The sequence below is a fragment of the Coturnix japonica genome, chromosome Z, assembly GCF_054131305.1.
Source record: "Coturnix japonica strain WE chromosome Z, WE-NBRP24, whole genome shotgun sequence".
NCBI classification, from domain to species: Eukaryota; Metazoa; Chordata; class Aves; order Galliformes; family Phasianidae; genus Coturnix; species Coturnix japonica.
In genome coordinates, this window is record NC_140702.1 from 41,016,917 (window position 1) to 41,043,133 (window position 26,217).

At 39.6% G+C, this 26,217-nt stretch overlaps 1 protein-coding gene across 1 annotated transcript; it reads left to right on the forward strand.

The window, feature by feature from the left end:
* Nucleotides 1–303: 303 nt before the first annotated feature.
* Nucleotides 304–24,373, forward strand: PTAR1 (protein prenyltransferase alpha subunit repeat containing 1). Its single transcript, XM_015849091.3, has 7 exons — nt 304–429; nt 8,229–8,398; nt 12,564–12,630; nt 16,601–16,705; nt 18,936–19,149; nt 19,813–20,129; nt 21,244–24,373. Exons 1-7 carry the CDS (start codon nt 344–346, stop codon nt 21,590–21,592), a joined length of 1,308 nt encoding a protein of 435 aa, XP_015704577.1. The 5' UTR covers nt 304–343; the 3' UTR covers nt 21,593–24,373.
* The last annotated feature ends 1,844 nt before the right edge of the window (nt 24,374–26,217 follow it).

Sequence of the window (26,217 nt, forward strand, 5' to 3'; positions counted from 1 at the left end):
GCTCGACAAGCACACACCACACTTAACCACGGCGCAGAGCCGAGTTTGGCTCTCCGGACGGCAGCCCCGCACCCAGGGCCGCCTGCCCACTCCGAGCTCCGCCGGCCGGCAGAGGAAGCAGCGGCGAGTCGCACGGCTGGAGCCGCCCGAGGCGGGGCCGGGCCCGCCCCTCCCGGCCGAGGCCGCACGGCACCCGGCGTCCGAGCCGGCCCGGCGCCGCGCCGCCCCCCGCCCCGCTCCGCTCCGTCAGCGCCATCCCCGCGGCGCCCGCCGCCCGCTGACCCGGAAGCGCTCTGCCCGCCTGGCGCGGCGCGGCACGGCACGGCACGGCCGGCTGCGGAAGATGGCCGAGTCGCCGGAGGAGGTGGCGGTGCTGGTGCAGCGGGTGGTGAAAGACATCCGCAACGCCTTCAAGCGGAACCCCGACATGTGAGCGGGGCGGGCGCCGGGCGGGCGGGGCAGAGGGGCTTGGGGCCGCCCGGCGGCGGGGCCGGGCGCCTGGGCCAAGGTCAGGGCTTGTGGCGCCGGGTAGCGAGCTGCCGGCGGTGTGTGGCTGTGCGGGAACGGAGCGGCTCCTGCTGGGTCAGGTGCCGAGCGCGGCAGCAGGGAGCGGTGTGCTGATGTGAGCAACACCTGCCAGGAGAATCCGGGCTGGGGCGCTGTGCGGTGCATCGTGCGGCCGACGTGGGGTGAGGCGGGAACGGAGCCCAGCACAGACAGCACCTTCCTTCGCGTTGGACGGAGGCGAACACGGTGACTGTGTAGGACGGAGCAGTTACTGCTGTCTTCCGTGAGCCTGGCTTATCTTCTCTGCTGAGCAAGAAGATTCATGTTTCGTTTTCAGTCCTGTTGCTGACCCGTATAATTACGTACCGCTCCCGTTTCCGTTTGCAGTCGTTTAAGATGCAAACTGTTTAGGGAAGCGTCGTGCTATCGATCCAGACTCCATATTAGTTGTAACAAATGAGGCAGCGGGTAATGGGTAAGAACTTTGTAACGTAAATGCAGGGTTTTGTGTCAGATGGAAGAGCTGCGGTCTCCAAGGCGATGGCCTATTAATCTGTTCCAGAAAATAGCACGCAAAGCGGTTATTGGGGAAAACTTTATGCACAGTTTTTAACGTGTCATTTTGCTGGAAGGAGAGGACTAGAATAAGTATCTTCATATTTCCATAAATGTAGCTAACCACTCGGGTAGGTGGCCAGGTTTTAAAATACAGCATATGGGTACTTTCTAAAAAAGAACCATGTTTTGCCATGAAGTTCCATTTTTAGTCTCTGAGGCATAATGTGCTCCAAACAGCCAGTGTTTGTGAATGAATCCGCTGACTCCTTTTGGTTCCTACTCGTCAAAATTGTTTCCTGATAGCAAACTTAGAGCCTGTGCTTTTGAAAAATATGTGGCTGGTGTTTTCTTTCATTCTATCTGAGAGATTAAAGAGTTGTGTGCCCTGAAACTGGTGCACCGTATCATGTGTAGTGTGAGAAAGGATGACCTGCTGCTGGTTTGCCTGCTGAGATAAAGAAGATGGGAATTCTGCCCGCTGGATTCCTGAACTCCAGTATTTGCGTGGCTAGGATGGGCTGCAGGCCATTGGCTACCACACCTGTCTGCATCTGGAGCAGCAGGCTGCAGCCCTTACAGCCAGGTGTTCTGGTTGATGTGAGGTATCTTGTATTCCTGCTATTGACCAAGACAGCTGTGGTCTGTCACAGTCCCTAGTAAATGCTACGTTTTTAAGGCAAGTTCACTTCTAGTTAACTATGCAGCGCTGGTTTAATTTTACCTCACCTGTCTGATCACTCCATTTTCTTCTGCAGGATAACTGTGTCAACTTGCTAGCTTTCAATTTTTGTAAGGCTGTGAAATTTATTGGCACTTGTACCCAGTCCTACCAGCACGGATCTGATAAAAGCATTTGCATGAGCTGTCCCACTGGAGTTGAATGGATTGTAAACACAGAATACATCAGTGCATGAATTCTTTTTGAACTTTGCTTTTCTTTTGCTTATGAGGCCAGTGAGAATAAAAAAGACTTACTTGTCAAAAAAAGTATGTTAATTTTATGGGCATAATTGGAAAAGATAACTCAGCACTTGTGTGTGAAATCTGAGGATGCTTTATCTGGTTTGCCAGTATCACCTTAGCTCAGATCACTTTCTCTCTTTCTCTGTCTCAATTTGTGGTGGACCAGGTTGCTCAAAGCCCCATCCCTCCTGGCTTTGAATGCTTCCCGGGAGGGGGCATCTACAGCTTCACTGGGCAACCCGTTCCAGTGTCTCACCACCCTCACAGTAAAGAATTTCTTCTAGTATCTGGTGTAATTCTACCCTCTTCTGGTTTAAATCCATTTTCCCTCCTCCTGTCACTACCTGCCCTTATAGAAAGTCCCTCCCCAGCTTTTCTGTAGGTTCCCTTCAAGTACTAGAAAACTGGTATGAATTCCTCCCAGAGCCTTCTTTTCTCCAGGCTGAAGAGCCCCAACGCTCTGTCCTCGCAGGGGAGGTGCTCCATCCCTCTGATCATCGTGGCTCTCCTCTGGACCTGCTCTAACAGCTCATTCTTGTGTTGAGGGCCCAGAGCTGGACGCAATACTCCAGGTGGAGTCTCACAAGAGCAGAGTAGGTGGGCAGAATCACCTCCTTCAACACTTCTCTCCTTCAACCTGCTGGTCACACTTCTCTCAATGCAGCCCAGGATATGATCTGACTTATGAGCTGCCTGCTCATGTCGAGTCTTTCATTGGCCAGCACTTACAAATCCTTCAAGCTGCTTCTCCTTCCAACCTGTATCTGTAGTTGAGACTGCTCTGACCCAGGTGCAGGACTTCACGCTTGGCCTTGTTGAATGTCATGAGGTCCACCTCTCAATCCTGTCCAGGTCCCTCTGTATGGCATCCCTTCCCTCTAGACTGTCAGCTGCACCACTCAGCCTGGTGTTGTCTTTCAAACCTGCTGAGGGTGCAGTCCCACTGTCCATGTTGCCTATAGGGACATTAAATAGCATTGATCCCAGTGCTGGTCCCTGATGAATACCACTCCTCACTGGTCTCCACTTGGACACTGAGCTGTTGATCACAACTTTCTGAGTGTAACCATCCAGCCAGCTCTCTATCTAGAGGGTGGTCCATCCATCAAATCCATTTTTTTTCCAATTTGTTGACCAGGATGTCATGCAGGACAGTGTTAAATGCTTTACACAAGTCCAGATAGATGATGCCGGTTGCTTTTCCTTTATCCACTGATACTGTAACTAGATCATGAAAGGTCATCAAGTTTGTGAGGTATGAGTTGTCCTTGGTGAGGCTATGTTGGTTACCACCAATCACCTCATTTTTATTTCCCATGTGCCTTAGTTGGGCCTTCAGGAGGATCTGCTCCATGATCTTAACAGGTGCAGAGGTGAGACTGCTTGGCCTTTAGTTCCATGGATCATGTTTTTTTCCTTTCTTGTAAATGGGGGTTATGTGTCCAGTCAGTGGAAACTACCAGACTGCCATGACTTTTCAAATATGAAGGATAGCAGCTTAGCAGCTTCATCCACCAGTTCCATCAGAACCTATGGATGGAACTCATCATGTCCCATGCACTCATGCACCTTCAGGTTCTTTAGATGGTCTCGAACCTGATTTTAACTTAAAGTAGCCAGATCTTCTCCAAGTTCTTACCTTTGCCTTCTGCAATTTGGGCAGTGTAGCTAGAGCCCTTCTTGGCAAAGACTAAGGTAAAGAAATCATTGAGCACTGCAGCTTTCTCCGTATCTCTCGTGCCCAGGTCTCTAGTTTCCTCCTGGAGAGGACCCACATCTTCTCTACCATTCCTTTTATCACTGATACACTTGCAGACATTCTTCTTGTTCCTTTTTATGTCCTTGGCTAGGTTTAATTCTGTTTCAGTTTTTGCTTTCCTAACCTGATCCCTGCTGCTCATATAATGTCTTCATAGTCCTACCAGTTATCCCATTCCTGCTTCTACTCCCTGTAGGCTTTGTTTTTGTGCTTAAGTAAGTTCAGGAGCTCCTTGTTGATTCACAGTGGCCTGCTGGCATGAAATATTAGTGGGAAGGTTCAGCCTTTACTGCCATGCCACCAGCATCTGCCTCTGATGTCATGGACCAACATAATAAAATAGAAGGCATTACTTTAAAAGCAGCCATCATAGATTTGAAACTGAATCAAGATTTCGTTTGGTGTGATTGCAGATTTCTCCTCTGGGAACCCAAAATGAAGCACACTTCATTAAGTCATTAGCTAAACATGAAGTTTGTTTTGCCAATATTTTTCCCTTTAAATTGTTAAATAACTTATTCAGCATTGATACTTAATGAATTTGCCATCTGTAGTAAATATAATTTGTTTGCAGTACTTAGTGAGAAGGGTAATCAGTGCAGAACTTTGAAGTGAAGATTAATGTGCGAACAAGCAAAAGGAAACTCCTAGATAATGTTAGTCCAATATTTATAGCTTCTTTGGAAACAAATATGAGATAGAAATAATTAGGATTTCAGTAGTATCTTACTATTCTTTCATTTACGAAAGATTTTGGTTGTACCAGTAAGTTAAAGACCAATTAACCAGTGACTAATGGTATTGATTTATTATTTAAAATTCTGAAGTGGAATCTACAGAGTGAAATTAAACATTAGTTTAACAGTAGGTAGTGTATCAGAAACACTAATGGGAGATAATGGGAGATACCACAGAACAACAGCCTTCAGTTGCCATTACCTTCAGTACTGTGAGCAGCGTGTACCTGAATATGAGCACCCTAAATCCTACAATTGGTTTGTGCAGTCCTATCGATATAACCAGGCACTCCTATGCTGGATCGCTGGGCTGTGGAGAGTTACATGACACGCAACAACTGTAAGTGTCAGGTCCTCCCCTGGGGTCACATCAGGCTACTGCAGTGATACGGGCTTGGGGAAGAGTGGCTAGAAAGCTGCCTGTCAGGAAAGGCCCTCGAAGTGCTGGTCAGCAGCCAGCAGTATGCCCAGATAGCCAAGAAGGCCGGTGGTAGCCTGACCTGCATTAGAAATAGCATGGCCAGCAGGAATAAGGAAGTGATGATTGCTTCCCTTGTATGTGGCATTGGTGAGACTGCACCTTGAGCTTGTGCTCAGTTTGCAGCCTCTCACTAAAAGAAGAATTGCGCTCAAAGTTGTTCAAGTGTGTGCAGAGAAAAGCAACAGAACTGGTGTAGAGGCTGGAAAACAAGCTAGAAAGTGTGAGGCTCTTCAGTCTGGAAAGAGGCTGCAGGAAAGGAGGATATAGATTTCTCCGATGACTAGTGATAGATAGATAGAAGGGAACTGTCTCAAGTTACACCAGGGAAAATTTAGATTGAATGTTGGTAAGAATTTCTTCACAGAGGGGATGATCAAGCATTGGGATGGATTGCCCAGTGATCTGGTGGAGTTACATCCCTCAGAGGTATTTAAGAGATATGCATATGTGGCACTAAAGGCCATGGTTTGATGGTGGGATTCAGGAGGTCAAGTGGATGATAGGACTTGATCTTGAAGGTCTTTTTTAACCTAGATGACTCTATGGTCAGAGGCTACTAGCGCAAGATTTAGGGTACTTAAGTAATTTAATTTTAAAAGGAATATTTGAGTGACTGGTGGTGCCTGTGTGTGAGTTGTGCTGCAAAAACATTTTTGGGTATGTGATGATGCAGAGGCTGCAAGTGTTCTCAAGCATAATGTACAGGGCTGACAAAATGAATGACCTATTCCATTACTTGTTCCTGCAGACCCAAGAGGCCTTCAGGAGTGATGCTGGTTTGCATGAATTGTTTAGAACATGATAGGCACCCTTCTTTTCTAGCATTTTGAATTATAATTGCTGTTCCTTCCCAGAAACTGAATGCTGTGTAAGGTTTATGAACCACCCAGAACATCAGAAACAAAACCAAAGTGTTGTAGACAGTGTTTCTACCACATGACAAGCGCTGGTCTGCATCTTGGGGAAGATGCACACATTTACCAGATAAACATTTTTGTGTTGTATTGTATCTTTATGGTTCTCATTAGGCAGTGGTATAGTCCTCTGCCTCTTATGGCTTGCAGAGCATGTCCTAGAGTTGGGGCGTTTGACTTGTCAGCTCTTTGCAAATCCTACCGATCGATTGTCATGGTGTATTTAATGCCGTGTTGTGAAATTAGCTCTCCTGAGTCAAGCTTCTGTTTGCTAAGAACTGAAGGTGTGGGTGTTGGGTTGTTATTATTTGCTTTCCCTTGCTGTTGGCCTTTGCTGTACTATCTGTAAGCATCAGCTTGTAAATTTTTGTGGTAATTCACAGAATTAACTAGCAAAGCTGTATGCTCATTGCCTCTGAGGCCCTATGTGTCACAGCATGCAAGAGCAATCAAGAGTTTGGATGTGGACTAGATTTAGCATTTCACAGAATCATAGAATCACAGAATGGCCTGGGTTAAAAAGGACCATAATGATTATCCAGTTTCAACCCCCTGCTATGTGCAGAGTTGCCAACCACCAGACCAGGCTGCACAGAGCCACATCCAGCCTGGCCTTGAATGCCTCCAGGGATGGGGCATCCACAGCCTCCTTGGGCAACCTGTTCCAGTGCATCACCACCCTCTGTGTGAAAAACTTCCTCCTAATATCTAATGCAAACCTCCCCGGTCTCAGTTTAAAACCTTTCCCCCTTGTCCTATCACTATGCACCCTCATAAACAGCTGTTCCCTTCCTGTTTATATGCTCCTTTCAAATACTAGAAAGCCACAGTGAGGTCTTCCCTTTGTAAAGGAAATGAAGACAGCAGGAAGCACAAACTTCAAGCTATAAGGCACCATATTGAAAGCATCAGAGCATCAGCCTGTAATGTCATTATAAGTCTAACTTAATTTTTTTGAGTGGAACAATATAGGTGGAAATCACGTACTGCTTGCAGTTCGGTAGGTAGTAAAATTGAGTGTTTCCCTCTTTTTTTTTCTTCTTTTTTTTTCCCTTTTCTCAGATGAGTAGAGATGGAAGAGATGGGTAAGGGACCTGGGTGTGTGTCTAGAGACAGAGCCAAGTAATTTGCAAGTATCTTACCTCAGGTTATTTGTGCTCTTTTGCTGTCTGACATATTAAATCAGTTTTCTGAGTAAGCAGGTATACTTGTTCTTAAACAAACACATGGTGTCATTTTCAATTGCTTCACTAATAATCCACTGAGGACAGTGAACTAAATCAGTACCCTCAGATTATCCAGTAACAAAATTAGCATGTGGTAATTGGGTTGAGATTACGAGGTCAACACTTGGGATGTATCTATAGACCTTGTACTGAAAAAAAATAGGGTTCATCATCATTCCAGTTTTGTTCCATTGAACAGAATTTGATGGTGAAATCACACATGGTAGAAAGTGTAGAATTGTATTCCTTTTTGTCCAAGTGAGCATGAATAATTGGCAGTCTGTTTTTGACTTTTAAGAACTGCTCTTTCATCATCCATGTATGCTAAAAGCTAAGGAAAAAAATAATATGGCCCCTTGAAACTAAAAAGCCTGAGATGCTTCTGCTTTGTTTGCAGGTATGAATTTTAGTTGCCATCCTTTGTTTATTTCTAGATGGTTGATTAAAGGTTTAATATAATAAGTACATAAAAAGGACCTTCTCCGTTCAGGATTTTTGGGGAAACCTTATATAACATTTCTGAGTAAGTAGAGAAAGTCCAGAATCACAAAAAAAATTTACATGGCATTTAAAGGACTTTGAATTCATGCTTGTTTATTTAGTAATGATTATTACACTGAGACTCTTCAGCATGTCTGTAAGTGTTCCTGTTTTTCTCCTTTTGCAGTACTGGAGACATAATACACATTTTGCAGAGACTCTTCCTAAAACCACAGCTACCTTTTATGTTGTATCTGAATAGATTGTAAAGCAATGTAAAATATTATGGGTTTTCTGTTGGTTTTGGGTTTTTTTGCTCAGATTAGGTCTTTATTCAGACCAAAAATGTGTTTGCATCATTTATTTGCTGAGTTAATTGACAGCACAATTATGCAGGAGATTACTTTCTAAAAAATGCATTTTATTGTACCTGCAAGTCTGAGTAGAAGCAAGAAAGATGAATTGAGAATAATGAGCACAGATTTTGGTATAAACAGGGGGAAAGGTGATGGACTGACAGCTGAAGTTTTGAAAAACATAATTGTCAAATACTGAAAGTAAATTTAATTGCATTTCTTTCTGTTATTTTTTTTTTTTTTTAAGAGATGAAATTGGATTAATACCCTGTCCTGAAGCAAGATACAATCGGAGCCCAATAGTCCTTGTGGAAAACAAACTTGGTGTGGAGAGCTGGTGTGTCAAGTTTCTTTTGCCCTATGTCCACAACAAGCTTTTACTCTACAGACAGAGAAAACAATGGTTGAACAAAGATGGTAAGTTACCCTGTTGGAAATTAGTACCTGATTCTTAGCATACTTTATTTACTTTTATTTGACATTAAATAGGACTTTCTTAAATGTAGTTCAACCTGCAGTGAAAGAATTGAATGAAATCTTAGGGAAAGCTGGCTTTGTGTTGTGTATCACCAGGGATTGTTTATTGTTTCTCATTTGAAAATGCAAACAAATCCTTTATCTTGCCCAAGCTGGAAGTGTTGGAGAGATGACTTACTCCCATGAATGATTAAGGAAAGTAGTGTTACTGTTTGCAGAAGGAATGATGATGTCCTGTGACAGGAAGGCAGCTGTGGTAACATGTGGATCTGAAGTAAGAAAGAAGTTCAGTGTTTTTTTGGACCTAGGGGTACCAGAAGTTGTTTGTTGAAGCACTTTGTTAATTGTAAAATACTATCCTCTTTTTTCTTTGTTGCTGATGTTCCTCTCTTTCTTTTTAGTTTGTTTCACTTGCATGAAAAATACTTCTGCATGGTTTTGTCTATTTTGAATTATGAAAGGTGTGGTGCTGGAGATACTTGTTTACAAAGTAACTTTGTTTAAATTGAGAATGAAAAGGGTAACTGTAGTTTAAGAAACTTTTTGCTGGTGGCTTCAGGTCTCTTCAGCTTAAAAACTTTTCTTTCTGTAGTCTTCTCATTTGGAATCTCATTTGTTGAGACAGTGACTCTTTTAGGCAGGTTTGGGTGTTTTTGTTTATGGTGACATTGTCAGTTACATTCCCGTCCATTCAGCAGGAATGGCGAAGATATTAGGGCTGTTCAGAAAGTTTTTCTGCTTCCTTCCCAGATGAAGAATTTCAGATCCTCCCTTCTGGAAACATAGGTCATAAAACAGTGTCAGGAAATAACAGGAGTGGTGTGAAACTTAGGAAATGGCATATTTGTTTATTGAACATCTCTGGATTTTCTTCCCTTGGAGAAAAACTGGCCTTTCCTTTGTATTTTTAATTATTGAAAGCCAATGTACCTTTCTTGAGAAGAGATGACCTACAGTATTTCCATTGCTACCAAGTCTTTGTGTAACTACTGGAAAACATGTTGGAGACCTCACCATATTAGTAACATGTTTGGAAGCGCTGTACAGCTTACAACATTTAATATGCTTTATCATTAAATTGTAGTAGAAAGTGAGCAATCGTGGTGGAGGGCATGACAAGAGAGGTATTTTCCAGATTGACCTACAGAATTGCTGTTAACATAGTTTAAGCTCTTTATATTAGAAATATAATATCCTCTGTACTGGGACAGATGTTTAATTTTATCATGGTTTCTTTTGGAAGTTTGATTAAGAAGGTTTCTTTGAATCCCAAATCATGACTTTTGCTGGTGTTCTAGTTTATAAGTTTTTCTCCTTTTGTCAAGTTGTTTTAATTTATGAATGCAGACTATCTATGATGACCCAAGACAGTAATCTGAAATTGCTACAGATATCTTCTCTTTTTGTGCAAAATGCTGTTCTGCCTTACTTCCTTAAGCCCATACTTCCACCTTTAAAACAGCTTTCTGAAAAGCATGCTAATGCGATCTATGTAAATTTGGATACAGTCATGTTTGGGGCAAAAAAAATAAAAAGGAGCTAGAAACCTGGTCATACTTGCCCTCCTCTGTCTGGAGAGACATCTCATGTCCAAAAGGATACCTGCGTTGTAAGCATGTAGGATGCTGTATTTTGCTTTTTGAATTTCAAATGAAGTACGTGTTGAGTTTTGTTACTGACACAGAACTCAGTGGCAACTGGTAACATGTGCTAGATCTGTCATACAGCTTTCTATGGAAAAAGGCTCAGAGGTTTCTGAAATTCTGTCATTTGTCATCTCTGGCTTAGAATTCAAGCTGTGTGAAATCTACACCTGCTCTTTGCTGCACAAAATTACAAAGAAGATCAAACTAAAGGAACTAGATATTTCTATGAGGGTTTCCTCATCTGCTTTTTCTTTTGATAATATTCAAGATACAGTGAATTTATTTTTGTACTTATTGCTTCATTCCTCTCCAAGCACTTATATATAACAACGAGGTTGATAAGCTTCTGCTTAGATTGGGTATGATTTTGTGCTTTTGTTCCAAACCTTTGACATTACCATAGTCACATTACTGGTTAGTCATGAGTTTGTGGGACAAACTGTATTCTTTACATAGAATACATGGGGAATCATAGTCTCTGAAAACTCTTTCTGCTAAGTGTTTGAAAGATTGAACTAGGCTGTGATAAGCTTTCTCTTAATGTATCCTGTCTGCCCTAGGTTATGTAATCATGGTAGCTAATGATTACTGAAATCATTAAAATCAAACACTGTGTTTTAATTCAGAACTGCTGTGCTGTCTTGTAATGCTATTCTTTGTCACAGCACTTTGTTGCTTCTCTGTTTCTTATCCTGCATTTTGAAGTTTACCTTTCACTCTCTTTCATCATAATTCATATTTCTTCACTACCTTTCACCATATAGGAAATGTGAGTATAATTACGTGTGATTATACTGCCCTCATATAATGACATAACATAGTCCTCCTGGGCAGGAGTCCATGGAAACACGGGATACACAAAATTACTTAGTCAGGCATGAATAAACAACCAAGCAAGCAGTAATATGCAAAGATATTCCCCTTTTTCACACAGTTAAGTATTGTATTCCTAGAGAAATTTCTAGGTTAAAAGGTAAGTGAAATTGCTCTCCTGTACTTTTTGATGTAATATGTTCCTTTATTGTTGCACTGGTAGGTTTTTTAAATGTCATTTGCAGCCAGAGAAGCAGGTAGAGATTATTTAGTTCCATCTCCTTCCTTTCCATTCTTAATTTCTCTGACATGTGAGTCATCTGGTGGATATTACTTGGAGTACAGTTTATTTAGTTTCTTAAATACAGAGTGTTGAGGAGAGAATGTAGCCAAACTTTCCTTGTCAATAAAAGCCTGTATATCTGTGGTGACAGTGACAGGGTAACTGATCTGAAGCTGCATATACTCAGAGTGGAAGTTAATGGTAAGCAACATAGTGGTAGTCTGAAGCATCTCAGGGTTAGGTGGAGATGTCTCGAGGATCCCTGCTGTTACCCTGGTGGAAACTCAAACTACTTGGTTGTTGTGGTTTAACCCAGCAGAGTGCTGTGGCTCACAAAACTGCTTGCTCACTCTCCCTGTAGGAGAGAACTGGAAAGGTGTGTTAGAACTTGTAGGTTGAAATAAAGAGTTTACTAGGTAAGGCAGAAGCCATGCACACAAGCAAAGCTAAAAAAGGAATTAATCTGATACTTCCCATCAGCAGGAAGATGTTCAACCCCTACCAGGAAAGCAGGAGCTTAGAAAGACAAACATTGTCACTCTGAACGTACCTTCTTGCATCCTTCTGTTCTCTAACTTTTATTGCTGAGAATTACTTAATATGGTATGGAATATCCATAATACAATAGTCTGAAGCAAGGCTGTCAGTTCAGAGTGAACTCAGAATTGTTTTCTGTTACATGTAAGTGCATGTGGATAGCTAAATTATATTGTGAACCTAATTCATTGTTATTTTTTTCTAGATTTTCCTAGATATAATTTGCTGCAATATTTAGTTTTGTTTGGTTTTTTTTTTTTGGTTTTTTTTTTTTTTGCAACTGCATTATATAGTATAAAAGTAGCACATATCTGTAGTTCAGGGTTGTATGGAAATAATAAGAGTATACATTTAATGTTACTATCTCAGTTCAAAGTTGTTGGATATTCTTTGAAGAGTTCATTTTAATGCATGCAGTCCATCTGCAGTTTAAATCATTGTATACTCAAGGATTCGGTGCAGTCATTATCCATCTCTGAGGCTATACAATACATGTGAGTCTGTCTAACTCGATAGATGCATATATATCTAAATTGGTATATATATGTATATCTGTGTGGATAGATAGGTTTACAGGTGTATCTGGGTACACAATTAGGGGTACAAGTGGTGGTCTGAAATTTCCATGTACATTTCCATTTCTTAGACAAAAGTTGTTAGCAAGATAGAACTCTTCCAAAATGAAATATAACAGTGTTCTGTAGAGATGGAAGTAGATATGGCAATCAAGCAAGGAGAGACTTTAATGAAGGGTGGGATTAAGGGAGTGCAGAGAGACCACTAGACCATGTGAAACATTGCTAATCTTTTTGTTCTCTCATTTTAGAGCTGATAGACACCACATGTACACTGCTGCTGCTGAATCCAGACTTCACCACAGCTTGGAATGTGAGGTGAGTTGCACTCAGGAAATGACATCAGAATGACCTGGGCCTTAATTTGCAAGTCAGCCATAAACTCTGTATTTAGTGGTAATTAATGGTAGAGCAGCAGCTTTTCAGCTACAGAGCACTAAAGGAATGCTGAACATCTCTTCTGTCCTGTATGTGCTTCAGATAATTTTAACTGATTTAGTTTTTCTTTTTTAGTACAGGCTAAATCACACCTTACTGCATGTGAATACATGTTAGGTCCTTATTTTGTGTCAGCTGGAAGTGTCACTTTCCTTGCCTCTGTCAGTTGAGTCATGTTATTTATAATCTTCAGGTGGGCCTATCATTTTTGCTGAATCACAGTATCCAGCTAATGTCTGCTCTCTGTTTGCACTGTTTTAGTTTTGTCCCTCATTGAATAATATATCTGAGTCCTTTTGAGATAACGGATCAATTTAGTGTTATCAGTACAGTTTATCAAAGCTGAACTGCTCTCAGTAGATACACTGCAAAAGAAGAGAAGGAAGCTGTATTCACAGGGTTCTGAAGCAGATAGTTTTTGTGTATATCTCCCAGGTTGGGTAATGTTCTGCTTCCAAGGTAAAATATGAGCCGGTCTTGAAGGAATAGTAAGACATTGGAAGTCTGACTGCGACTTCTTAATATCTAGGAGGACTAATTTAAAAAAAAAATAAATAAAAAGGCTTGTTGTAGTTTATGTTCATTATTTCTGTAGCTAAAATGAACAAAAAGATGATGGCTGTGGATAGCCATCAGCCTTGATTGCAAATTCAGATTTTTTTGTCTTTCATTGCTGGCGTAATGCTGAACAGTTCTGCTGGGTTTTGTACCTTCTAGTGTCTTGGGCCTAAGAGAGGCAGGTGACAGTGACAGCAAAGGGCTTACTGTCCTGAAAATGTATACCCCTGAGTAGCTTTCGAGTAATAAAAAGGATTTAGCATGCATAAACACTAGAGCTTTTAAAGTAATGTAGTTCTATGGTACCTAAAACTGATTTCAGTTGTTTGTATAAACATAAATGCATCCATGATTAACAGTCTGTACTTTTTTTTCCTGCCTGAAAGCTAAAAGAGCTTGCTCATTGCTTGTTCTTACATGTGCAGTATATATGTCTAGTTTAAATTGCAAATAGAAAAAAAATGTTGAGGAATATAGATGAAGAATGTCTTTTATGATTTGTCAGTGTGCAAATGACTACAGAGGAATGCCCCTCCAGCTCTTGACAGGGTGGCTTGGTTGGTGGTGTGTCTTCGCAGCATTCAGAATGAAGGTGATGTGGTAGCAGCCATTAAGTAGCTGAGGAATTTATAGCTGTGTTTGCTTTAGCTGAACAACTGGTGTTTTGGACCTGAACGCGTGCTGGCTGAGACTGCTGCTGGGCGGTGGCTATTTCAGGGAGTGGGTAGGTACATAATGGCAGAGCTCAAACTGAAGAACCACACTTCAGCCTCCTTTAAGTACACTGCAGGTTAAGTTAGCCAAACAAAAATGGTATGTGCAGACGCACCATAGAGGGCAGGCTATGTTCAGCATATTATCTGTTGGAGATAAATTTGTACTGTGATTTACTCTAAACTAGGAACTAATTATGTGGGACTTGCTCTCTGCTTGCAGAACATGATGGATCAGTCATGGGATGGTTGTTTTCATCTTGCACAGAAGATGTTTGTTGTGCCAGATTTATCTTATTTTCTTGGCACGTAAATTCCCTGTTTTATTTGCAAGGGGAAAAAAGCAGCATAGATTCTAAGCCTAAAAATAAAAAGATTAACAGCAGCAGCCCTTCCCATGAGGTGCTTCCTATAATCTAATAACTGCTAATAATCTAATAATCATTTTAGGTTTAGATAATCCATGTTTCCTGTGTTGAATAGGAAATGTTCTTCCTTGGAGAGAGAACAGGGCTTGGCAGATCATGCCTGGAGTGGCAGTATGGAAGGCTAATGAGCATTTGAGTGGAACTGGCAATCGTAGAAAGTTGTTTGTGGTTGGTGAAGGACTGGAGAATATATAATTTGAAATGTATTGCTGTCTAGGAGCCAATCTCTATTCTGAACATTACAATATGCCCACAGAGGTTAGGTGTTTATTTTAATTAGAAGGAACTGGGAAGCTGCAGGGGAATAGAAACTAAGCGAAAGAGCTGTGCAAGAGCTTATTGTGTGGTATAGGAAAGTGTGCTAAGAAATAACAGACGTGTAAGTACCGTTTCTTGAACTGAGATGGAAATTCCTGTTTTACAGAATGTGCAACAAGATGCTTGCAGTCACTGGTCATAATTTATCATCTGCTTTTGGAAGCTGAAAAATCTTTTAAGCTAAAAATGACCAAAACGTGTGTAAATGATTGTGAAGTAAATTTCCACAGATATTACTGTTCTTGTTGAAATGCTTTCTGACATCTGTAAGTGATCAAAAGGCATTGGATAACAAGAAGCTCTGAAAATTCAAACCTTTCCCGTGAGGTATCAGTGACTTCAGAGCTGTCAGTAAAAACATGAAGCACATGAAAAGTGTTTCAGATTACCTCCTACAGGGCATAGTAGGTAAAGGTTTTTTTTTTTTTTTTCATAGCGGTTTTATTTCCTTACTACCAGTTCCTCTCCCTCCTCACCAAGAAAATGGGTGAAACACCATTCACAGTATAGTGCACCTCTCATTTAACCTGTTGCCATGAAGATTGTTATGATAGTGCCATGCATGTCATTATGATGAAAACTATGTGGTCTAGAAACAAAAATAAAAATACTAACGTTGCTACTGCTAAGCTTTTAATTCCAAGTGCTAACAGTTCTGAGAAAGGCATGTTTCCCACAATCATATGGAAATTTGGAATTCTCTCTTTCTTTACTTCAAAGCATCTCTGATTTAGCAGAGGGTTGTTAGAGTTAGGGTAGTATGTTTGTGCCCTGGTTGGACTCAGTGACCTTTAGAGTCCTTTCCAACTTGAGTGATTCTCTGATTCTATGATTTTGAAGTAGTTTGGAGTACAGGATGTGGAAGGGATCATTCTTGCTTTATCCAGTGACAGGATAATGTTTTCAAATACCTTTGGGAGAGGCAGGGAGATTTCTAAATCCAGAAAAACAAACAATATGTGAAGCAGGGAACTCTGCATAAAGAAGGAAAAGTAGCTAAAACAGGGACTTTCACTCTGCTGTGTATGCGTAGGAGGTGCACTGGGAAAGCTCATGTTGAATGAGCATTAAGTTTTGCTAGGGTAAATTCTTATTTTAATGTTTAAACAGGAAGGTGTTTTACACATGAGTAAACTTTCTGATTTCTGCCTTTCTAGTCATTTTGAAAAATATTCTTCACACAGAATATTCCTTCCTTCCTTCCTTCTAAATTCAGGAATTCTGGATGCTGTGTCTTGAACCATATGTAAGAACTGACCGTGAAAAAGTTAAATGTGTGTGGGGAGGCTGTCTGGAGGAGTGGAAGTATTTCCAAATTTGTGGAGTGTTCTGAAAGCTGAATTTCAGGAAGGATGTTTAAATATGTATATATGCAGCTCTCTTAGCTGTCCTTGTGTTAATGAGAAGGAATTTGTGTAATTAAGATTTTTCTAGAGCATACCACTAGAAACAACATTATTGTTAGCAGGCGTAACATGTGGCCCAACTTCAGCTTTTTTGTTGGTAACAGAAAATGTGATAGAGAGCTACACTCAAAATAATAATAATTTAAAAATTGACTTAGTGATTTTTATTATTAGATTATTTATTATTAGATCAACTGTTAGAGTAACAACAGGTTGAATGTATTAAGATAAAGTTATGTGATTGGAATTTATTTTGCTGAGTGTGGTTGAATAGCAGTGCCTGTGTACAGCTGAGTGCTATGGGTTGATTAATCCACCAAATTCTGTTATATTAAAAAAAAATAAAATAAATCGATGCTGTGTGGTATTTGTGGTTTGTTTTCAGATTACATCCTTTATTCATACGAATGTATTTTATCTTTTGTAGGAAAGAACTAATACTTTCTGGCACTTTAAGTCCACTTAAAGATTTGCATCTTGGAAAACTGGCGCTAACCAAGTTTCCAAAGAGTCCAGAAACGTGGATTCATAGGTTTGTTTCCCTTGCCTTACATTGCTTCCCTGGAGTTAGACATTCCTCCTAGTGGGTTATTTTATTATTATTGTGGGTTTTTTTTTTTGTGTGTGTGTTTGTTGTTTTTCTGTGTTTGTGTTAAGGAGAATACTGGATGTAAGAGGACACCTAGAAATACAGTGTTTGAGCCAGTCACTATGAAACTCAGTCCTTTGGCTTTTGTAGATGCATTTCCGTATTCTGCTTCTATGATTCTATTTCTGTAATTAGAATTAAAATCATATGCGCCTCTTTGTGGAATCTTTTTTTTTTTCCCAATAAGCTCTGGATGTGGGATAATTTTTCCTAAGGATTTATCATATCTTTCATCACTCTCAATTCTCATCCAGAGATTTCTGATTTCATCAGTAGCAGGTATTAGAGCAATGTGGGTTTCTCTTCTCTGCTCTCCCCCACTTACTGCTGTGTTATTTGTTTTTAGACATTTCAGAAATACAAGCATCTGTAGATTATTTTTACAACCCAAATTGACATTGTCTTCCATTTCTTTGCTTATTTTTTTGGTTTGGTAAATTTGTTTTTATCATTTCTAACATACTCAAAGCCATTAAATTACCAATACTAAATATTAAGGTAATGGAGTACATTGTTGTACTCAAAATCAAAAACATGAGTGAAGTTTCAGTCTTGCCAATAACATGAATTTTTGGTCAAGGGGGTTATAGGTAAACTCTTCTTTTTGAATGAATGGGCTTAATAGTCTTGAAGTTTACACAGAAGGCGATAAATGAAATATTGCTAGGTATTATCTACCTTACAGAATATTATTACCTTAGTTTACGTTAATTTCTATCTTGGTAGTATTGATTCAGCATTCATATTTATCTTGTGCATATAAAGTTAGCGTACCTGTTGACTACACAGTTGTCACTGAATAATCCTGCATTCATTTTCTTCAATTCTGCAAACTGGAATAATGATATTAATAGAACATGACCCAACAAATCAGATCCATTTTGTCCAAATCTATTTATATTTATATTATTTATTTATTTATATTTATTTATTTTTTTGTTTATTTATAACTTCCAACAGTTGGTTTCCATGATATCCAGCAGGTAGCAAGCACCTATTTTAAAGCTTTTCTAAGGTTGTGCTTGTTGTCTTTCCTCCCATGAAAAAAAGTCAAGAAAACAGCTCAGATTACATTTTTTCTTTTTTGGTTTTTCTTTTAAGCCACAGAGACTGTGTAGTCATTTTTTTTTTCTGAATTCATTATTTTATAAACAGTCTTCATTTTAAGAAACAGAAATAATAACAGTATTAATATCAAAGTGATTCGTCTATTATTTTCCATTGATAATTGATCTTATAACTGATATGTGAGTTGGTACAAAGCAGAAAAACTCCATTGTTTCACACTGAAGGATGTCCAGCTTTCCAGGCTGTTCCACATAGTCCCATTGCTATTCTCTGTACATGTGCTGCTGCACGGATATCTGCCATTATCAACAGTTTTCAGTAGAGCCTGCAGATATATGTTTTCTGCATCACTGGGAGTACCTCCCATAATGTAGCTCTCATCTAAAGATACTAAATCGGTCCAAAATAGAATTGAAAAGCCCCATTGTAAGCTGTTCTTCTTGGTGACTTCAAATCAAATATGTATAATTCAGTAGTAAAGGTACTTATTTTTTCTGTTTTGCTTATAGTTTCTGAGGCCTTCAGTGTTGTGCATCTTCTTTCTGCTGATGTACAGAAACACGTTTTGCTTGTAGTATTCACTACTGAGAAGTGTGAAAATGTGCATAAAGTACAGTTCATATCTTTCTTGAGTCATTTTTTTCTGCCTCTTTTTAAGTATTACTTTAGTACTGTACAAACCTCTAAAAGAAGAGCTCATGAGAAGTCCCATGCAGACTTTGCATTATTTTTGTAAATTTTTTCTTTGTTTTTTTCTTTTAGCATGCCGTAGGTAGCCATGACTACCAATAGTGCACAAATAAATGCAGCTGAAGTTAAATTATTTTGACACGTGATCCAAGGTCATAGTTTTCAGTATAGGAACAAACCAGATGCTTACGTTTCCTACTTTTTCTTATTCCACATTTAGTTACAGCATAGTTCAGATAATGGAAATCTAAGAAAAGCTTGATTTTTGCTTTTTAAATAAAAATTAAAAAATAATGTTTTTTTCAAAGAATTGATCTCTCATCATTAATGCTCTACACTGTTTAACCCTAACCAGACGATGGGTGCTGCAGCAGCTAATTCAGGAAAACTCCTTGCCCACTCTGGTCAATAAAGGAAACCTGGGAGCAGCACCTGTGGAAAGAATTCACCAACTAGTGCAGGAGGAAATGGACGTCTGCTCTGAAGCTGCTGGGAGATATCCAAGCAACTACAATGCCTGGTCCCATCGCATCTGGGTTTTACAGCATGTGGGAAAGCTGACTGTCAAGGTAAAATACAATAATGAATAAAGTCTTTCATTTTCCTTGTCTTAAAAAATAAATAAATAAAAGAAGAAGAAAAAAGTACTTAAAAAAAGCAGTGTGATTTGCCCGGCAGATCCCCTGACATGGATGGATTACTGTTGATCTGTCATGTTAGGTGAGTGCAGGCAGCTAAGGTGTGCTTTCTAAAAATGGCAAAATATTGCATTGTATATTGGTTTGTGTTTTTACTAAGTGTAGGCAGGTTTTGTTCTGCAGGTAAGAAAGAGATCTTTCTTGTCCATGTACAGTAAAGTTCTGTTCACCTATTAGTACTTAGTGGTGGATGATAGATATAACTATGTGAGCTAAAACAAGGAAGAAAAAATATATTTCATGACACTAATTTTGAATTTCCTAATAAAAGGATTGTCTTGGGTTGAATGATCACATTCTAGTGATCATCTAGTTTCAGCCCCCCTGCTACATGCAGGGTCGCCAACCACCAGAACAGGCTGCCCAGAGCCACATCCAGCCTGGCCATGAATGCCTCCAGGGATGGGGCATCCACAACCTCCTTGGGCAACCTGTTCCACTGAAAACCCCAGTGGAGAGGTGACCTCAATAAAAAAACAGTGGTAATAGATTTCTTCTGCACTGTGGTTGATAACTTGCTGCTTTTTGTTTCAGGTTCTCCTTGATGAGCTTTCTTCCACTAAATACTGGGTTTCCATGCATGTCTCAGACCACAGTGGATTTCATTACCGCCAGTTCTTACTCAAATCCTTGATAGGCAGAACTGTGAATGATGATAATACACTGATAAAAAATCAAATGGGAAATGAGCAAAATTCTAGCCTTCAAACAGAGGAGGAGTGTGAAGGAGCAGAAGCTGTTTGTGTGGAGGAGCAGAATGTGGATATCCCCCGCTATTTAGAGGATGAGTTGGATTTCTGCACTGATCTGATCAACACTTACCCAGGGCATGAAACCTTGTGGTGTCATAGGTAAGAGGACTTTGGCAAAAGAGCATCCTTCTGGTTATTGAATTATGCTTTGCCTGGAAATCCAAATTAGTTTTTGTTGTTGTTGTTGTTTAAAAAGGTACCACTCAGTTAACAATTTCTAAGCTACTATGTCTTGAGGCTTTGGAAAACATTCAGGAGAATAATCAGAGCTTTTGAATGGAAAAATTGATTTAAGTATCTTGTTGGTATCAGCTCCACTTGTCCCTATAGGCTGTGCAAGTGCCTCCTTACACTTAAGATGTTTTAAGAGCAAAAGATGTAGCAAGAAACATGAAGAAGAAGGATGAGCTGTAGAAAAATTCTGCTTTGCCAGCTGTGTATATATACCTGACGAGGTAAAAGTGAGTTTGCCAAAGCGACACTGGTAATTTTTTTTTTCTCTTTTGCTACCGGAACATATGACTATATGTGTAATTTTGGCTGTGATCCACTCTGTGTTGGCTAGCAGGCTTGGCTCACTTAGAAAGCACAGTGGCAAAGCTGAACAGGATGAATGTGTGCTGTTACAGTAGTCACAAATAAAGAAACGTTAAAAGCACCTTTTCCAATAACTAAATCTGTCCTTTTTCTTAAAATCCAAGACCAGCTGGTTTCAGGGTAATTCCTACCTAATTTTATAATTACAGAAGATATCTGTGGGGATTGCGGGGGTGCAGTGTTTATAAGCCTGCGAGCATATACTTGCAAAAGTTGCTTTCCAGAATTAAATTCCTGCTGGCTTTTTCAAAAAGTTTTGTCTAGGCTGAACAGAGAGGCTTGTTTTGTAGAGTGTGAACTGTGACGGCAGATTTTGTGCAGTGGTACTTGTTTGTGAGTGAAAGAGACGAAGTCTGCATTTTATTTAACAGTGCATAAGGAATAATTTGCTGAATGGTAATGCAAATTTTATTACTGAGATCAACACATTACTGCAATCAGTACAATGGTTAATTTTCAGTTCTACTTGAAGTTATCACCTTCACTCTATCTGCATTCAGTAAGCTGTTTTGCTGTGTATTAAGTAATATGGTGTGGTGGCAAATTCTGCTTTTCAGCGGCAACAGCAGATTATTATCAGCATGTGCTTTTTTCTTCTCTTCCTTTTCCTCTGAAGGAGGCGCGTGTTTTACCTTCAGCACCACTTAAGCAACAAACGTCCTCTGCTGAGTGTGGTGGTCTCATCTGTGGACAGCAGTGATGAAACTGTGCATAATTCACACCCCAGTCCTGCAACAAGCCACATGGCACAGGCTATGGATGTTGATGGGTTGAATGAATCCAGCAGCAAACAAGGTTATAGTCAAGAAACAAAACGTCTGAAGCGTGCTCCAATGCAGGACTCTCTCGTTCAAGAAATGGAATACAGGTTTATAGATAAAGTTTTATCAAGTTGTAGAGACGTGGACCAAGCAAGGTTTGCTACTGCTTACAGGAAATGGTTAGTTACTTTTTTAGGTCAGTGAAGGAAGAATTTAAAGCCTTGAGAGTTCTTTTAGTGCAATATTCTTTTTTTCAGACACAAGTGCATGTCTTGGTTGCAAGTGTTAGCTAACTATGTGTTTCTCACTCTTTTACTGGTCAGTCCTAAAACTTCAGAGTACAATTCTGTCACTTTATTTATTAAAGAACTGGCATATCTTTCGTTAAGCAAATGCCATTGGTTGTTCTTCCATCTTTTTAAGAAGTCACTGGTTTTCTATCTATGCCAGCTTTCTACCATGCCATTGTCTTAACTTCTGCATTAAGGTGGACTCTGAAATGGTGTGGCTTTCAAGAAAAGGAGAGGGGGGGATGGGTTGTCTGCTTTTGAAACAGTGTCTGGAGAAAGAATAAGATCTGCCAGTGCCATTTCAGCCTGGTTCCAGGTAGTTCCTGTTCACTGTACTAGATCTTACTCTTACCTTAATGGATTCAGACTATATTTGGTGACTACTATTACTTTTGTATTAGCTACCTTTGGAAGAACACCAGGCTGCAGAGTTTCTTCCTTAAAGAATTAATAGCATTGGAACCATGCTTTTTATTATTGTGACTAGGCTACTGTTTCCTTATTAGTTGTTAAGTGAGTTTGATAAGAAAGTCTCTGAAGCTGAAATTCTGTATAGGAGATGCGGGAAAATGTAGTATATTCTGTCTCAAACACGCAAATACAGTCAGAGCTATATTTGGAAATATTTTGCATAGAGCAGACTTCTTTAACTTCTTTATTTGTATTTATTTATTTATTTTACCTCAACAATTCAGAATTAATGACACTTGATACACTTTTCTGAATGTATTATGTACACTACGGATTCTCAGCCTGCTGTGTCACACATTGATAACATATGCTTAACCAAGACTGTACAGACCCAGTAGATGGTGAGTGCAAAAATAATTCTGCTGACTGGTTGTTGAGACTATACAGTTCAAAAAAGGACAGCTGGACAGGACTATCTCTTTGCTTTTGTTCTTCTGCAGGGCTTCTGTGACTCCTTCTTTGCACTTCTCCAACCGTAGGACCTCTCTTTATGTAACTATGAATTTTAAGGGGATTTAATACACCTTTATATTCCAGTGAAATTAAACGTGAATGGTTTGTTTTGTCATTTCCTTTGGAGTTGTCTTTATAAGGGACTTTTAAGGGAGGAAATGTTGTACAACTGTGGAGGTTTGTACAATAGCAGCATTATCTCTGTTCCAAACAGGGAATATTAACCAAGGGGATGAGATTTTCAAGCTAGAGTCTTTGCCACAATTGCTGTTTATTTCTCTTGCCCAAAGTGCCTCCTTACCACGATGAGTTTCAAGCTGCTGTTTCTGTTGGGCAGAGAGAAGGATCAAGAAAGTGAAATTAAAAGACACATGGCCTGCTCAAAAACTTATCACTTGAAAAGAAGAAAAGCACTTGAGATGCGTGGAATTCCAACAGTGCTAAATAACTTGGTGGAAAAGATTAGTCTTGCATTTCAAAATGAAAATCGACCATCTCTAGTCTTAGAGAAGTTCACAATTCATTTCAGCCACAGAGTAGCAAACAGATGTTTCTAAATATATGCTCTCGTGTTTATAATACCTATATAAGACTGAATTAGGATGAAGAAGACTGATTCCATGCAAAGCTTTGTTTCCATGAGCAATTACACCTTGCTCCTGTAGCTAGGTATATATCATATGGCTTCTTGTGTTGCATCTTGGTTGCTCATTTTGGTTGCAGAAGAATGTAACTGATGTGTGAATCAGGTGTGGGAATGGCTTAAGAGGATTATTACGCCATAAGGTGTTTTCTGCATGATTGTTGAAAAATGAGTAGGTTCAGGCGCAGACTGGAGTCTAAACTAAACTACTTAACTGGGGCAAAAAATGTACACCCATCCCAGAGGGCACAGTGTGTTTTGTGCATTGAGGGTATGTTAAGGCATGTGTAGTTATCTTGGTCAGCTTGATTACAGACATCCCATTAATGACTAATACGAACTTGGAAAGTGTGATGTCAGGTGGCAGGGCCATATTTGTGGTTATTGAGTAGTTAGAGAGTAACTTAACTGTGTTTCCTTTGTTTACCTTTGCAAAAATTACCTTTTGGTAAGAATAATAGAAGCAGGCAGCAGAAGACTGGGATGTGGGAGCAGGATACGTAATATTTCTTGAACTGTGGAAGAAATGCTTTTTTCTTGCACTGGACCAACTGATATTTTTAAATGAGCTTGCAAGATTTATGCTAGAATCCAAGTTGAAATCCATTATGTAGTTCTGCCAGACTCTAATCTGGAGGCTTCATTAGCTTTCTTAAAGCTATGTCATGAAAAGACTGTGCTATTGAATTTGACAATCTTTCTGACACAAATACTTAAGATCAAACAGGTGCCCTTAAATGCCTGTGAGGAGTTCCTGCTTTTGTCAGCAGCAGCAAGGTTTGGTCCTATATAAGCAGAGTTGCATTGTGCAGTCATACTTGGAAAATGTTCTGAGAATGATGATTGCAGATGTCGTTGATATTTTTATTACTTGCATAAGAAAACATCAGTGGCTGTAGTATGAGTCCAGAGTTAGAAAACCTATGCCTGATTGAAATGCTCCCAACTTTTAAAATCAAGTGAATTGCTGCTTTTAGAGGTGTTTTCAGACCAGACTTTCCTGCACAAAGAACTAAACAGTGAAAATGAATTTAATTGAAATGAGTCATATTTTCCATGCAACAACAGTAAGCTGACAAAAAAGGCTTTATTTTTCATTTTTATTGTAAGTTTTATGGAAGAAGAAAATAGATTGCTAAATGATTTCATGCTGACAGTGTCCTGAAGCCTCTCACATGAGATGACTAAAAAGGTACTGTCAGCAAATTGTATTAAACTCAGAACTGTAGGATGCTCTAAAACTGTGATCTTTGGAACATGCTGATTCAGTATTAGTTCAGAGTCTGTCTTGGACATGACTTGAAAGAAAGAAGAGCAGCTCAGGACATTGGTGGTTAACACACATAGATGTTGCTGGGTACAGATTAAGGGAAGTGTTTAATTCACTTTGTGTTTCAGAAGTTAGGGTATTTTATGTAGTCAATAAACGTTCTCATGGAGAAAATGTCCAACAGAAGCTGCAGAATATAAGGCATTAACTCTCTGTAAGTTCCTTCAGTTAGAAAATAATTGTGTGCGGTCTTTAAGCATCCTCTTACAAAGTTCAGCATCTTTACTGATGCTTTTTCCACTCTAGTATGTGCTTTACATTGATGCCAGTTTGTTTTGTTCACTGCATTAACTCTTATAGATTTTTTTTCTGCTAGAAAAAGGGTTTTGAGGAACAAATGTAATTTGAAACTACAGAAGTTAGAATGGGTGTAAGAATGTGTTGAATTCTCTGCTGCTACTACATTAGCTATTATTTCACTGGCATTTGTTATCTTGTGTGTTACAGTCACTGGAACAACACATGCAGCATTAGATGTAACTTCGTAATGCTATGTAAAGTTAATGTTAGAACACATCACTGCCACTGCTCAGATTAGTATTTGCTAATCTCCTCCTACCTGGTTATTAGTGTTTTGTTGACTTATTACACATTCTTTATACAATCAAATTCTTGTGACATTTAAATATGGAGAAAAGTAAACTGTTAATTTATGCTGTTTAATTAGCTTGTTCTGAGATGAATAAGCAAAGTGATAACATAGTAAGGACGCTTAGAATCTGTCATACAATCAGAATTTCAGCATTTCCAGTTTGTGGTAGTCCTACTTTATTAGAATATGTAGCTAGAATCTGTGGGCAGGAGTGAATTTTTTTACTAAGTAACAAGATAATCTTAAACAGTATTGTATAATACAGATGAGCAGAAGCACAAAGGGTATTAGAGAGCTTGTCTGCCTAAGCAGACTCAGTAAGCATATTTCTTCAGAATGACAAATCCTACAATGCCTAAAATGTGACTACTACAGAACAATTTAAGCAGTGAGTCTTCAGAGATGTGATGGTTGAGTTTTTGTACAAGATTCTGTGGGGTTTTTTTGCTCTGTCTTGCCTTCTGCGAGGGAATAATGTTCTTTAGGGTTGGGTTTTTTTTTTTGTATCTGGTGGGAAGCGAGTCATTGCACTAGTGTGGGGATGAAAAAAAAAAAAGTTTTGGAAAACAAGCAATGAAGTGGAATGTAGATGTGATTTTTAAAATATGTTTGTCTTGTTCATCTGGGGATAAGAGTTCTTCACAGTAAGAACTTTTTAATGTTGTGTAAAGGAAAGAGGATAAATCATCTATTCTTAAATGCACTTAACATTCAAGTTAGCTTCAAAGGAAGGTCAGTGTCCCTGGCTAGGATGATTTTTCTTCTTTTTTCCCATGTGTTCAGAGTGTGTTTCCTTCCAAACTTATTGTCTGTTCTTCCAACCAGCAAAAGAAGAATGTAGCAGAGGAGCAGTGAGGTGGCCTCATTTCATGTTTAGATAACTCCGACTACCTCCTGAAAAGTTCTCCTGTTATTGTCCATATGGGGAGTTCATCACGCTCAGCTTGTTTTGAAGCCTCATGCTAGGCCTAGATCCTCTTCCAGAGGTGGAAAGCAAGAACTTTACCTACAAAGCCATCTAGTTTCCTAGAAGAGTGTAAAGTGGGACAG